The 13,206-nt window shown below is 44.4% G+C and overlaps 1 protein-coding gene across 3 annotated transcripts in view; it reads right to left on the bottom strand.

The window, feature by feature from the left end:
* The window catches only part of Cyfip1 (cytoplasmic FMR1 interacting protein 1), an 89,855-nt gene that overhangs the window by 2,696 nt on the left and 73,953 nt on the right, over positions 1–13,206 (bottom strand). For all 3 annotated transcript variants that reach the window (XM_076851259.2, XM_076851258.2, XM_077109180.1), the window contains exons 24-30: positions 10,116–10,259; positions 8,939–9,029; positions 6,488–6,618; positions 4,500–4,572; positions 3,686–3,780; positions 2,681–2,919; positions 2,021–2,168 (exon numbers count right to left, since the gene is read on the bottom strand). In XM_076851259.2, coding sequence (XP_076707374.2) covers positions 2,021–2,168; positions 2,681–2,919; positions 3,686–3,780; positions 4,500–4,572; positions 6,488–6,618; positions 8,939–9,029; positions 10,116–10,259 — 921 coding nt within the window. The remainder of the gene's footprint in view (positions 1–2,020; positions 2,169–2,680; positions 2,920–3,685; positions 3,781–4,499; positions 4,573–6,487; positions 6,619–8,938; positions 9,030–10,115; positions 10,260–13,206) is intronic.

Here is a 13,206-nt window from a genome sequence, read left to right as displayed (position 1 = left end):
ATTCATTCAGCATTAAGAACCTGTGTACTGGGCTGAGATTGTGGCTCAGTGGTACAGTGCTCGCCTAGCACATGCAAGGCCCTGGGTTTGATCCTCAGCACCACATAAATAAAGGTATTGTGTCCAACTACAACTAAAAAAAAAATTAATATATATATATTAATTAATATATATATTAATTAATAATATATATATTATTATTTTTTTTAAAGAACCTGTGTACTAGGATGGGGTTGTGGCACAGTGTGCTTGCCTAGCATGTGTGAGGCACTGGGTTTGATCCTCAGCACCACATAAAAATAAAGATCCACTGACAACTAAAAAAAAAAAAAAACACCTGTGTACTAAGAGCTGGGAATAAAAGGAGAAAAACAATATGTTCAGGGGAAAGACTAGTAAACTAATATAAGTTCTAGACTTGCAGTTAGTTAATATTGTGGACAGGAACCTTTGATAGCCCTCCCACTAAAGAATAAAAACACATAACAAACATTTTTTAATGACTTCATTGTTTTAAAAAAATATATGTGGTGCTGAGGATTGAACCCAGCGCCTCACACATGCTAGGCAAGCGCTCTACCATTGAGCTACAACCTCAGCAGCCCCCAAACACTTAATTTTAAAAGCATTGCTGGTTCTTCCCATAAGGAGGCAAAGCAGAGGCCAGGGCTGCTTCTGGGACACATACCAATGACACTGAGGTGGGAGAATAGACTTGGCTATGAGCAAGCTGTACTATACCTAGAGACCCCACCACTATAGAACCCTTTAATTAGACTAAAGTGGTCCCAGGTTGGCAATGGCCACTGGCAATGAGTAGAAGCAAATACAAATCTTGGGATGAAAATCAGATAAAGAGCTTGGCAAATAACCAAGCATACAAGGAAACAATTTTAGATACACCAACTCCCAAGACCTTCCGAGTAGACAAAGCTGAAATGAATTAATTACCTGAAAGATGTATCTGAAGAAAGTACTCTGGATACAGCATAGAGAACCAAGGAAATGGAGGTGTGAGAACTAGAATAGCCCTTCAAGGATGTCCACACCCAATCCCTGGCACCTGTGTGTTAACTTTGCAAATGTGGCTAAGGGTATGAACTTCAACAGCAAGTATATTGTTGCCCAAGTGGACAGCCATGAAACAGAGAACCTTTTCTAGCTGTAGGGAAGGACATGACAAGGAACACTGGAAGATGATTAGAAGCAGAGATGGCTCAGCCCACTGCTGTTGGAAAGTACCATATGGAAAACATGAGAGGGAATGTGGAGCTGACAGCCAGTAGGAAATGGGGACCTCAGTCCTACAAGTGTGAGGAACTGAAACTCAGCCAACCACCTAAATGGACAGAGATTCCAAGGGGAGCACAACACCACTGACAAATTCGTTTTGACTTTACGAGACTCCTAAGTAGGGGACCCAGCTGAGTCATGCTGATCTGGAGGACTGTGACAATCAGTGGTAGTTATACCACTAAACCTGTGGTGTCTGGTCATGGGAGGGAGCAAGAGAAAACAAATACCACAGGATAAAGCATGGGAGAATGGAATGAATAAGAAAGTTTAACATGTTTAACTAAAGTTCCAAAAGAAGAGAACAAGAGCAAATGGAAGAAGGGCTAAAATATTTGAAATGATAATGGTGGAGTATTTTCTAGAATGCAACTACAAGGTGTCAATAAAACACAAAGACCAAAAGATCTAAAAGCATCCAAGAAAGCACACTTTGACTTGAAGGAAGCCAGAAGATTGAAATTGTATGCCAAAAATCTGAACATGCAGATCCTACAAGGTAAAATATGAAGTAGATCTAAGTACTTTGAAAAGAGAAAGAAAATGGAAGTTAATTCTTAATCTGTCAGGCTGCTCTACTTGCCAATTATATGTTTAGATTCACTTTTGGAATACAAAGAAAGTTTCAGTTGATAGAACATTTCATACTAAGATGAAAGAAACATTTTCCCCCAAACAACTTTTAATAAATAGAGACACATATGGTGGAAGAGCCTTGTCCACATACCACATTTTTGATAATCTCATCTTTGCCATCATGTTTCTGGACTTTGAGTAGATGGTAGCAGAAATCCAGCACAGCAAAGCGTCGCTGCTGCCCAAGAAGCACGATGATCATGCAACCAGCCCAGTGGAGCCCATCACCAAAACACTGCCTGCAGTCAAAAGCAATGAACAGAATGGGAGATGAATAAACAATGAGCAAGTCCTTTATGAGTCTGTCTCCAGGGGTCACCAGCCAAGCTGTAGGCATTACTATCTTCATCCAGTCACCTTGTGCAGCGAGGAGAATGCTAAGCAACAGATGATATTCTTGGTTTTGGTAAATTTCTTTTTTGGGTTTCTCTGGCACACAGTTTCCTAACCCTCTTTTAAGATCACAGACCTTCTGTGAAGAATGACCTTATGGACATCCCACCCAGAACATGGCACACCCAATTTGCATTCAGTTGCTATGGGTTCAGAGACTATGGACACTAATCCTGAGTCTTCTCTTTGGCATCAAGTATGAAACCACCCTTTAAAGTAGCTCAGTGTCTGGTCCCTTTCCAGAAGAACTTATCAGCTGTGTTGGCCTCACACTGCTGCTGCCACCTCCTCCACCAGCTCTTCCACCTCCACTGGAATTTTGTCCTGTTCCAAAGCATCACACTGAGCATGCACTTACTCCACTGTAAACTCGTGTGTCCCCACAGGAATGCAGTAGACAAACTGCATGGCACTCCACAGCCTGTGGAACTCCACACACTCATCCACATGCATGACCCCATTGCTGGGTAGAGGCCCACGCCAGATAGGGTCATCCAAAAAGGTCCGGATCCGCGTCAGGATGACTTCAAACATAGACAGGCCACAGCAGAGACGCTCCTTAGTCAGCAAGTCCCCTTCTCTTGCGATTGCAATTTGCTGCAGAAAGCAAAAGTTGTGGGATGTTATGGGCCACAGCATGAGGCTGCCATGTTGAGACCAAACTACTCCTGTCCTGTTGATGACTTAACGGAAAACACTCAGCTGGCAGAAGAGGATCTTTGGAGGCAAGGATTAACAAAATGTGTGTATGTCGGCAATTACCAGTATGTCTTACAAGGTTAAATACATTCACAGTCAAGGGAAATGGAATACAGCTGTTTCTAACCCAGAAGTGACTTTGCTTCCAGGACATATTTGGCAATGTCCAGAGAGATAGTTATGGTTGTCACAATGTGGGGGTGGGTCTACTGACACCTACTGAATAGAGAGACCAGAGATGCTGCTAAACATTTTACAATTCACAGGTCACTCCCAACACAAAGAATCACCTGGTTCAAAATGGCAGCAGTGCCAAGGTTGAGTAATCTGGATCTAGAGTAAGGTGACACGGGACTGCAGAAGTCTGCCATGATACCTTGCCTTTTGTCCCAGTTCCTTCTGTTTTAAAGAAACCCTTTGAAAAAGCTTCCTCTGTGAAGGGATGAATAATGGCAACAAGTGACATTTAATCTGTATGCCTCAGATGCTAAGCCCATTCCATGTACTTGCTCATTTAAACTTCACAACATCCTGTAATGTATCCCCTGGAAACATGAGGTCTGAGGAGCCAAGTGCCCCGTGTGACTTCACTATACCTTCCCGCCCTGCTGCCTGACCTGATGTGGATACCTATTGCAATTCACAGAGCCACAGCACACTTTACCTGTGGGGTCCCCAACCTTTCGATCAGAGGGACAAGATGCAGTGGGGCATACTTGGATTCCAATCTTTTCATTTTGGCATCAAGTCTCTCCCCCTCTACAGGAAGCAACAATTAGAAAAGAAAGAGTTGACATTAAGGATACTCCTTGGAAAAAAAGTGTTATACAAAACTAGCTCATTTGATACTTTAATTCAAACTGACATATTTACTTACATAATATAAATTTGGGGTCTGCTTTGAACTTGAACTAGTAAAACACTTTCATGCAATGAACTGAAGAGCCAAAATAACAAACAAAACCAGACAAGTGGGGCTGGGGTTGTGGCTCAGTGGTAGAGCACTTGCCTAGCATGTGTGAGGCACTGGGTTGGATTCTCAGCACAGCATAGAAATAAATAAAGAAAAATAAAGATTCATCCACAACTAAAAAAAAAATTTTTTTTAGAAAAACCAGACAATTTTGTTCAACAGTTGTTTGTAAAAATTTGTCAAACATTCCATGTGAGTTAAAGCAGAAAAGAGTACCATGAGCTCTTTACCTATCTTCTTGAGACAGCTATTAACTCACAGTGACTCTTCTCTTATATGTGCCCCACTCCCCTGCTCCCATGCTATTTTGAAACAAATCCAAGATTTATTTCAGCCATAAAAACTTTAGTTATTTAATAAGTAATTATGTAATTAGTTATGTAATTAAGTAGGGTACACCCCCGGTTATGACTGAACAGGCACCAAAGTGGACTCTTGGCCACCCAAGTGAGCATGACTCTGCAGAGGGCAACCTGATCTCTGGGTTGGGGACACACAGGCTCACCTTTCACGTGGACGCGCGGCAAGATGTTCTGAAAAGGAGCTGCATGCAACAGGTCACATACTTCTTCTAAAGACTGGAACAGAGAAGGGGAAGACGACATCAAGAAGTGTCGCTCACAACAAAAACAGAGAAATCTGGTGCTGAAAATAAGGTATATCCTAGCTATCCAGTATAAAGTAATCTCTAAAGTGGCCTGTCAACAGAACTCTCTGGGATAATGGCAATGTCCCACTGTGGGCAGGGCGGCCTGTGGAGGACTGCCTATTCAGGGTCCCATTGAGCCCACAGATAGCAAGGACAATGAGGGCCTGGGGCTGCTGCAGTCCCCCTTTACCACCATGTGGGAAGGGTTTTTCTAGAAGTGCAGGAAAAGGGGAGAAGTTAAGAGACGCAGGACTCTTGGATGCTGTCAACTCCCAGATATGCGCACAGACCCTGACACATCAGATGTGTGCACACCCTCTTTATTTACTGTTTTCTGGTGTGAGGCAGTTAGCCAGCAGGTCAGCCCCTACAGAGGGTTACAGCATATTGCAAGGCCTGGGTTCAATCCCCAGCACCAGGGAAAATAAAACTAAAAAGAGACTGTATTCAAAGAGAAAATAAAAAGTCACCACTATCAGAGTAAAAAGATGAGCCAAACAGGGCTCACACATTGTATATATTACACACATTGTATTTGCAATGTGTGTTATATATAAAGGAAACCCAAAGAACTTCTAGAAACGAACCACAGAAAAGGCAAAAGAGGGGTGGGGATGTGGCTCAAGCGGTAATGTGCTCGCCTGGCATGCGCGGGGCGCTGGGTTTGATCCTCAGCACCACATAAAATAAAGATGTTGTGTCCACCGAAAACTAAAAAATAAATATTAAAAAAAAATTCTCTCTCTTTAAAAAAGAAAAGGCAAAAGAACTAGATGTGGCAATTAACAGAAAAACAACCAAGAAAAAAAAAAAATAAAAAGAAGAGCCAATGAATAATTGAAGGTCCACCTCCTTCACAATGAGAGAAAGGCAGAACAGAACCAGTGAGATTCGTCTGACACTAGGCTTTCCAATTCAGGCCAAAAACTGAGCTGGCTGATGCACAGGGGAGGGAGGAGCGGTGAAGGATGCCATAAGGAAGCAATCGGCCAAGAAAGCAAGGCGCCCCGCTGCGCCATTTCTCAGGTAGTAATGGACTCCCACGTGTACTCCTATTAAACTGTTGTCTTATGCTTGTGATGTCCAAAGTTAACTATGAGGCACAGGTAGCTATTTAAGTTTAAATTAATTAAAATTTGAAAAAATTTAAAAATCAGTTCCTCAGTCATGCTGAATCACACTTCACTTACTCAACAGCCTCAGATGGAACTTTGCAAAGAGCTCTCCTGGGCAATATGGCTTTAGATCCTATAGGTACATCATGTATTTCATGTACATTATATATATACTTGTACACACACACACACACACACACACACACACACTTTTTTTGTGTGTGTGTTTTTGGTACCAGATTGAACCCAGGAACACTTTATTTTGAGCTACATTCCTAGCCCTTTTTAAATTTTGAGACAGGGCCTCACTGAGCTGCTGAGGCTTGCCTCAAATTTGTGATCTTCCTACCTCAGCCTCTAGAGTTGCTGAGATTAAATGCATGGGCCACCATGCCTGGTGCACATTTCACATAAAACATTTTTATAACGTTCACATAGAAAAACATTCTTGAGACAGCGAGCTACATTTTTATTTTTCAACTGTAGGGAACAAATTTAAAGTAAAACAACAACAACAAAAAAAAAAAACCCATGAAATATGAATGGTACTTTACAACACTGCAACCCTAATTTTTCACCAAAAACCTCCTAATAAGGTTGGGAATGTAGCTCAGTGGTAGCATGTGTAAGGCCCTGGGTTTCATCCCCAGCACATAACAAAAAAGAAGCCTTCCTCTGTCACCAGCAGAAAACAGCCCTGGTACCTCAGCGGTGGGGCTGCGCACTCACCAGGCTCTGCTCGATGAGCAAACAGAAGAGGACAGCATTCCCCACCTCCCGCAGGTTCTGGAAACACACTGTCTTCAGCTCTGCATACTCCACGATGTCCTTCAGCTGGTGGTGGAAGAACTCCAGGATGCCTGTGTGGGAAGAAGTGAGGGCTGGCTTGGAAGGCTGGAGGGCAGAGCCTAGCATCATGGGGCCACAGCAGGAAGCACTTGCCAATTTGACACTGCCACTGTGCCTGGTTAAAAGGACCACCACAATATCGCACCCCTAACATCTTCCCTTCAACAGGGGTACGTTTGCCCCCAGGCACACTCTCCATAGACTGCCACTTCTTTCTCAGTCAACCCCATATCTTCAGAGAAGGCTCTAATAACAGGAAGTGTACATCATTAAGAATAAAAGAGGCCACATTGTCATTTCCAGCAGAATCAGACGAGATATTTGATAAATTCAGAAGGGAATGTACCAATCTGATTAGGTGTCCTGCAGCTGACATCACACTCAGTGAGAAGGCTGCATGCTTTCTCCCCAAGGTCCAGAGCAAACTCTCCCTAACTGGATCTGTACACTCAGTGCTAACCCAGTCCAAAATTACCACACTGACTCCAAAAAGTACACAATGTAAAAGACCCACAGGAGCCAAACTAGCCTGAGACACAAAGTCAGAGACTCAGTGGATTTCAATTAAACCCCTCATCCCACAAATCATGCCTAGCACCTATACTCAGCGCCTTCTTGCCTGAAACACAGCCACACCCCATGCTCGCTGCCACTTTGTCTTCTCCCAGGTCCCGGCACCACCATGTAGTCATGCTCACTGGCATGAAGACCCTCTCAGGTGTTGTTCATCTGGGTCATCCTCATCCTCAGCAAGCACACTTGAGGCAAGCTGCAAATGACTTGTCCTGCACTGAGATGCACTAATGGCTTCCTCTTCAGATGTTAAAAATTCCCATGTCTAGCTTATATACAAGCATTCATTTTATTATCCCAACATTATCCATCCACTTTTTAAAATTATTTTATTTATTTATATGCAGTGCTGAGAATCAAACCCAATGCCTCACACATGCTAGGCAAGTGCTCTACCACTAAGCTATATCCCCAGCCCTATCCATCTACTTTTTATTTTTTGGTGCTGGGGATTGAACCCAGGGCCTTGTGCATTTGAGACAAGCACTCTACCACCTGAACTATATCCCCTGCCTTCCATCTACTTTTTGACAGTGAAATGAAACTGCATTCTTCTAAGCAAGGGCGACACGATACTATCTGGCAGAATGTCCCCCTCAAACATTGATAAGAGCCCTGGGCTAGTACAGGGCAGTGTCCAGGTGGCTGGCCACATCAACAGTCTGCCCATTAGGACAGTCTCTCAGATGTCACCACACATGGGTTCAAGTCACTTAATAAGACAAGGCTAGGGTTCAATTGTCTAGCTTTCAAGAGAAAACCATCAGGCAAGAGATGCAAGGCAGTTTCACTTGGCAAAGGTCCCTCCAGCCCAGCAGTGCCATGCAGTGCCACTTTCTGAGATCATCACAGCTATTTACTTGGGTGGCCCAAGAACAGCCTGCAGTGAGACACGTGGGCTGTCCCTGAAGAGCACATCTGCCTGTAAGCAGGACAGGCTGGAGCCCAGGGCAGTCCTCCACACAGACAGACTGTGAGGGGAAGAGGAAGAAAAGTAGGGGAAGGGGCAAGACCAGTATCCTGCTCCAGGGGGCTGCCCAAGAGGACAACAATACGACCTGTTTTCCTTGGTGATATTTTGAGGGTGCAGGGGTCTTCCTTGGTGATTTTTTTAAGAGTACAGGGGTCTGAGGGAACATAGTGCTCAGAATCCCTCTCAGTGCCTCACCCCACTGGCTGACCCCATGGGGCCCCTCAGCTTCCTCAGAGCAAATAGTGACACCAACACAACTTCCCCCACACTTACCTGCTTCCTGGCTATAAAATGCCTTTGTTTCTTCTACTCTAAACAGTCGGCTCTGGTTTGGGCATCCTCACCTTCTCCTCCCACCTGGCCCTTCTCAACCATTCTTTCTTTCTTTTTTAAGGAGACAGTTTAATTGCTCTGCTAGGAAAGGAGAAGCACAGAGGACTCCTGTCCCAGGGGCTATGATTTTGCCCATCAGGGAGAACAAAGGTTCTTTTTTTTTTTGGAGGGGGGGGTGAGGGGTATGGGGGAGTTATAAATGGACAGAATGCCTTTTATTTATTTATTTATTTATTTTTGGTGCTGAGGATTGAACCCAGTGCCTCACACATGCTAGACAAGTGTTCTGCCACTGAGCCACAGCCCCAGCCCTCAACCATTTTTAACTTGATTTTCTTTACTATGGTTGAAAGGCTGACCTTTCCATCTTCTCCAGAGACACTAGCAATGAGCCCCACACACCACTAAGTGGTGTTGTGCCTCCATCCAGCACCCAAGGTGCCTGCACTCACCTGGAGAGCCGTATTCATGCCGGGGTAGGCGGCAGATCTTGGGCATCACCTCCATCAGTGTCTTCACATACTGTAGGATTGTGCCTTGCAGCTGGGAGAAATACAAACTGTGTCAGCCTCGGGCCTACACTCTCCTAAAAAGCTGTGGCTGTTGCACGTTCTGAAAATTGAGTGTTAGCAAAATGCACAGTAATGATCACCAATGCAGAATCACCCATGCAAACAGCAACCTGCACAAGGGGTCCACATCGCTGAAATTTGTGCTCTAAACAACTTCTCTTCCAAGACAAAAATGGCCCTGAGATATGACAGAGAAGGCTAAGGCTGTAGCCTGTGGTAGAGCACTTGCCTAACTCTGGGTCCGAATCCTTTTCTCAAGCTATGTAACCCTTATCATCTAGAAAAAGGGCATATACCATTTGCCTCAAAAATTAACTCTATCAAGCTGTGAGGTACTGGGAGCCTTCTCACAGTGGCACCTGTGACCACAGCCTGCCAAATGGGCTGCCCTCTTGCTGCAGCCCCTGCCCATCACTTAGTGTCTCCACAGAGAACATGCTCTATTCTATTCTCCCCAACACAAATGTTTGAAATTTGTGTTTTATGGAAACTCATGCTTCATGAATGGACGTGGGTCCTTGCAGAACATTCCCAGATATTACCCTCCCTTCCCAGACAATCACCAACTGAAACAGAGAAGTGTCTATCATGGCCTCCTGGCTTCTGTTTTGTCCTCTATCTCCAAAGCACTGTATTCCCTTGAGCCTTGGGCTCAGTGGTAGCCCTTTACATGGGAGGGAGGGACTACTTCTATAGGCAATATTTGGGTTATCAAAAACTCCTTCTATGGATGGATTAAAATAACTTGAATCTATTCTCTTTGTTTTTAAAGACAGGCTCCCACTATGTTGCCCAGGCTGGCCCCAAACTCCAGGGCTCAAGCAATCCTTCTGCCTTAGTCTCCAGAGTAGCTGAGACTATATATTTGTGCCACTGCGCCTACTGGATCTATTTTCTTGAGCCAGGAAAGATGAGGAAGAAATCAAAGAATCAAAGTGTTTAAAGCTAAACTGAATCATTTGTCTGTTACAGATTCGAGATCCAGATACCAAGAGAGGCTGGCTCTACCCCTGTAAATTCCTGCCCTGAGAAGGACACTCCTCTGGAGGAAACTCACCAGGCTCTTGACGACCTTCAGCAGCTCTTCCATGACAACGGCAATGCCCTGGTAGCCCAGCAGCCGGCAGATGACTTGAAAGTGTGGAGGTCCCACAAAGTTCCGGTAGCTGCCGTAAATACTGGAGTAGGCAAGGTTCAAAGCCTGGGGAAGAGGGGACAGAGTTTTCAATATGGTCTCTAGGCACATGCAGATGAAAATCCACTATGTGAAGCTGCATTCAGCACAACACAACCCTGAGCAGATGGGATTCAGTGACTTTTCTTGTAAAATGCACTGCCCCTGCTGGTGTGGAGTCTTCAACCTGTTAAGAAAAGCAAACCTGCTAATAGAGCCCAAGGACAGATCCTGATGGAGCAGTGGAGCCAAGTTCTTAAGAGGAGGCATAAGGTGCCAGGAACTGGGGAGAGCAATGCCCCGGGGTGGGAGGTGAGAAAGGCAATGAGAGCATTTCATGGAGGGGACCTCTAAGCTCTCTGACAATGCAGGTGAACAGAGCAGGAAGACCCCCCTAAGGTAACCATTTGTGCTATAAATTTTCCTCTCAGCACTTCTTTAGCTGCAGTCCACAAATTCCGATGTTACGCTCACATTTTTTCAATGTATTTTTAAAATTTCCCATGAGACTTTCTCATTGAGGCATGGATGATTTAGAAGTATACTAACTTCCAGATGTTCAGAGATTTTCTTTTTTTATTGTTTCTGGTTTGAGTTCACTGTGTCAGAGAATACACTGTATGATTTCCATTCTTTTAATTTTGTTCAAGTCTATTTATGACTCAGGAATGGTCTGTCTTGGTCAATGTTTCACAACCATTTGAAAAAAAAAAAAGGGGGCTGGGGATGTGGCCCAAGCGGTAGCACGCTCGCCTGGCATACATGCGGCCCGGGTTCGATCTTCAGCACCACATACAAACAAAGATGTTGTGTCCGCCGAAAACTAAAAAAAATAAATATTAAAATTCTCTCTCTCTCTTTCTCTCTCCAAAAAAAAAAAAAGGGGGGGTTTTTCTGTTGTTGTGGGGTGGACTGTTCAATGCTTGTCAATTACATCCTGCTGGTTAATGGCATCACTCAGTTCTTCTCTATTGTTGCTGATTACTGAAAAGTAAAGGTGCTGAATTACTGAAAGTCTGGGTGGGTCTAAGTTGATCATAAAAGACCACACTGACCAAGTTGGACCACATCAAAGAATGGAGACCCTGTTGCTATAACCTGTCCCATGCCAATCCTGACAACCCTATCAGACTTAAAAGAACCATGTATAAATCAGGAGTTCAAATAACCCCCTCTCTCTGCCTCTCAAAGCTCCACCACTCTGCTCTACATGCTGGGATTCTGTAGAAGACTTTTACTTGATAACAGCTTTACTGCTTGGGGTGGGGTGGGGTGGGGTGGGAGAAAAAGAAGGAAACAAAACCACATGCAAATCATTAGTGAAAACTAATGACCTCATGCTATAGGTCACATCATTCATTCCCAGAGCTGCCCTGCCTGGGGCCTACGGTGGTTAGAAGAGACATCAATCAAACACTTGGTCCCCGGCCTCCGCCCAGTGTCCAGCTTCCCTGTGGACTAGGCCAACCCCCAAAAGGACACATCCCAAAGCCAACAACCAGAGTAACAAACAGCAAAAGTTGACTTAACTACTCAGAGGGAAGAGGAAGCTCAACTTCAGGGGAGGGCAGAGTTACAAACACCACATTTAAAATACTTAGACTCTGGGGCTGGTTTTGTGGCTCAGTGGCAGAGCGCTTGACTCGCACATGTGAGGCACTGTGTTCAATCCCCAGCACCACATAAAAATAAACCAACAGAATTTAAAAATAAATACTTAGACTCTGAAGAGGGAAGCACTTTGGATGTCACAGCTCAGTACAGAGCCAGCTCCAGAATCACTAGACATGGGCTCCCCAGCTCTGTCTCTTCCCCTTTGAATTGGGGACAATCTTATTATCTTATGAAAGAGAGTGTTCTCAAAAGTTTTGGGCAGAGTAGACATTCCATGTATGGTGAGGTTACCAAGAACCCTAATAACATTCTCAAAAACGGCCCACTTGATTAGGACAATCTTATCTCCGAGAGACACCAGCCCTAGGTTCATTATTCATGAGAAAAAGAACCAGTCTGATTCTTGGATTCTGTATATCCCACGATCACACAGATATAAACACTACAAATTACACGGCAGCAGAATAAAGTGCATCGCGAGAACAAAGGCTGCTCATTTTGAAAACAATTCAACTCAGACATCAGACTGTTCTGGCATCTGGCCTTTTTTTGAGGGGAAGTTCCTCAAAGAAGTGTCACCTAATATATATAAGATTGAGCAGTCGATACCGATGTCACTCGTATGAAAGTCCAAACAATTTTACCCTCTCCCCAACTAAAAAACAACAAAAAATGTGTGTATGTGTGTGTTTTTAGGCTGTAAGAATATAAATTTACAAGAACAAAAATTACACAATTTCTCAAACTGAGACTAAGCTGCAGTGAGATTCAGGTTCAGTCATAGTATTCACATTAGAAACAACTATTACATTCAAGTCATCTATTCTTTCTTTCCCCCAAGAAGGGCACGAGCTGTACCCCTGTGGGGACATCACCGGGCCTGTACCCTATGGGGACATCACCGGGGAATGGGGTGGACTGTGGGCATCGCCTATCTTACTAGGAGTGGACACAATGCTGCCTCCCTGAGTTCCTACTGGGAAATCCTGAAGAAAACCCTGTGTCACCTGAGCCTTGAACACCACTGTGATGTACAGACTGTCCACCTGGACAGCAAGAACAGACACAGAGTGAGGTCTCCAAACCAGCCCCCACAGGCCTCGTTCTAGGGACAGAGCATCAGAACCATTCACCTGGCCAATGCCACCTCTCCTGGGAGGCCACCCTCTCTGGACTCTGGGCTGGAGGAGGAAGGTCCCTCCCTAGTCTTTATTTTGAGTTTCCAGAAGGTAACAACCCAGGACATTCAAAAACCAGCACACTTATAGAGCAGCTGGACTGACTGTATTATTTTTTAAATTGTCATCATGGAGTTGCTAAAAAACAAATTATTGCCCCCAAAAGCAAAAGATAGTTTTTC

The sequence above is a fragment of the Callospermophilus lateralis genome, chromosome 3 (assembly GCF_048772815.1).
Source record: "Callospermophilus lateralis isolate mCalLat2 chromosome 3, mCalLat2.hap1, whole genome shotgun sequence".
Classification (NCBI taxonomy): domain Eukaryota; kingdom Metazoa; phylum Chordata; class Mammalia; order Rodentia; family Sciuridae; genus Callospermophilus; species Callospermophilus lateralis.
This window is presented reverse-complemented; position numbering and strand designations above follow the sequence as displayed.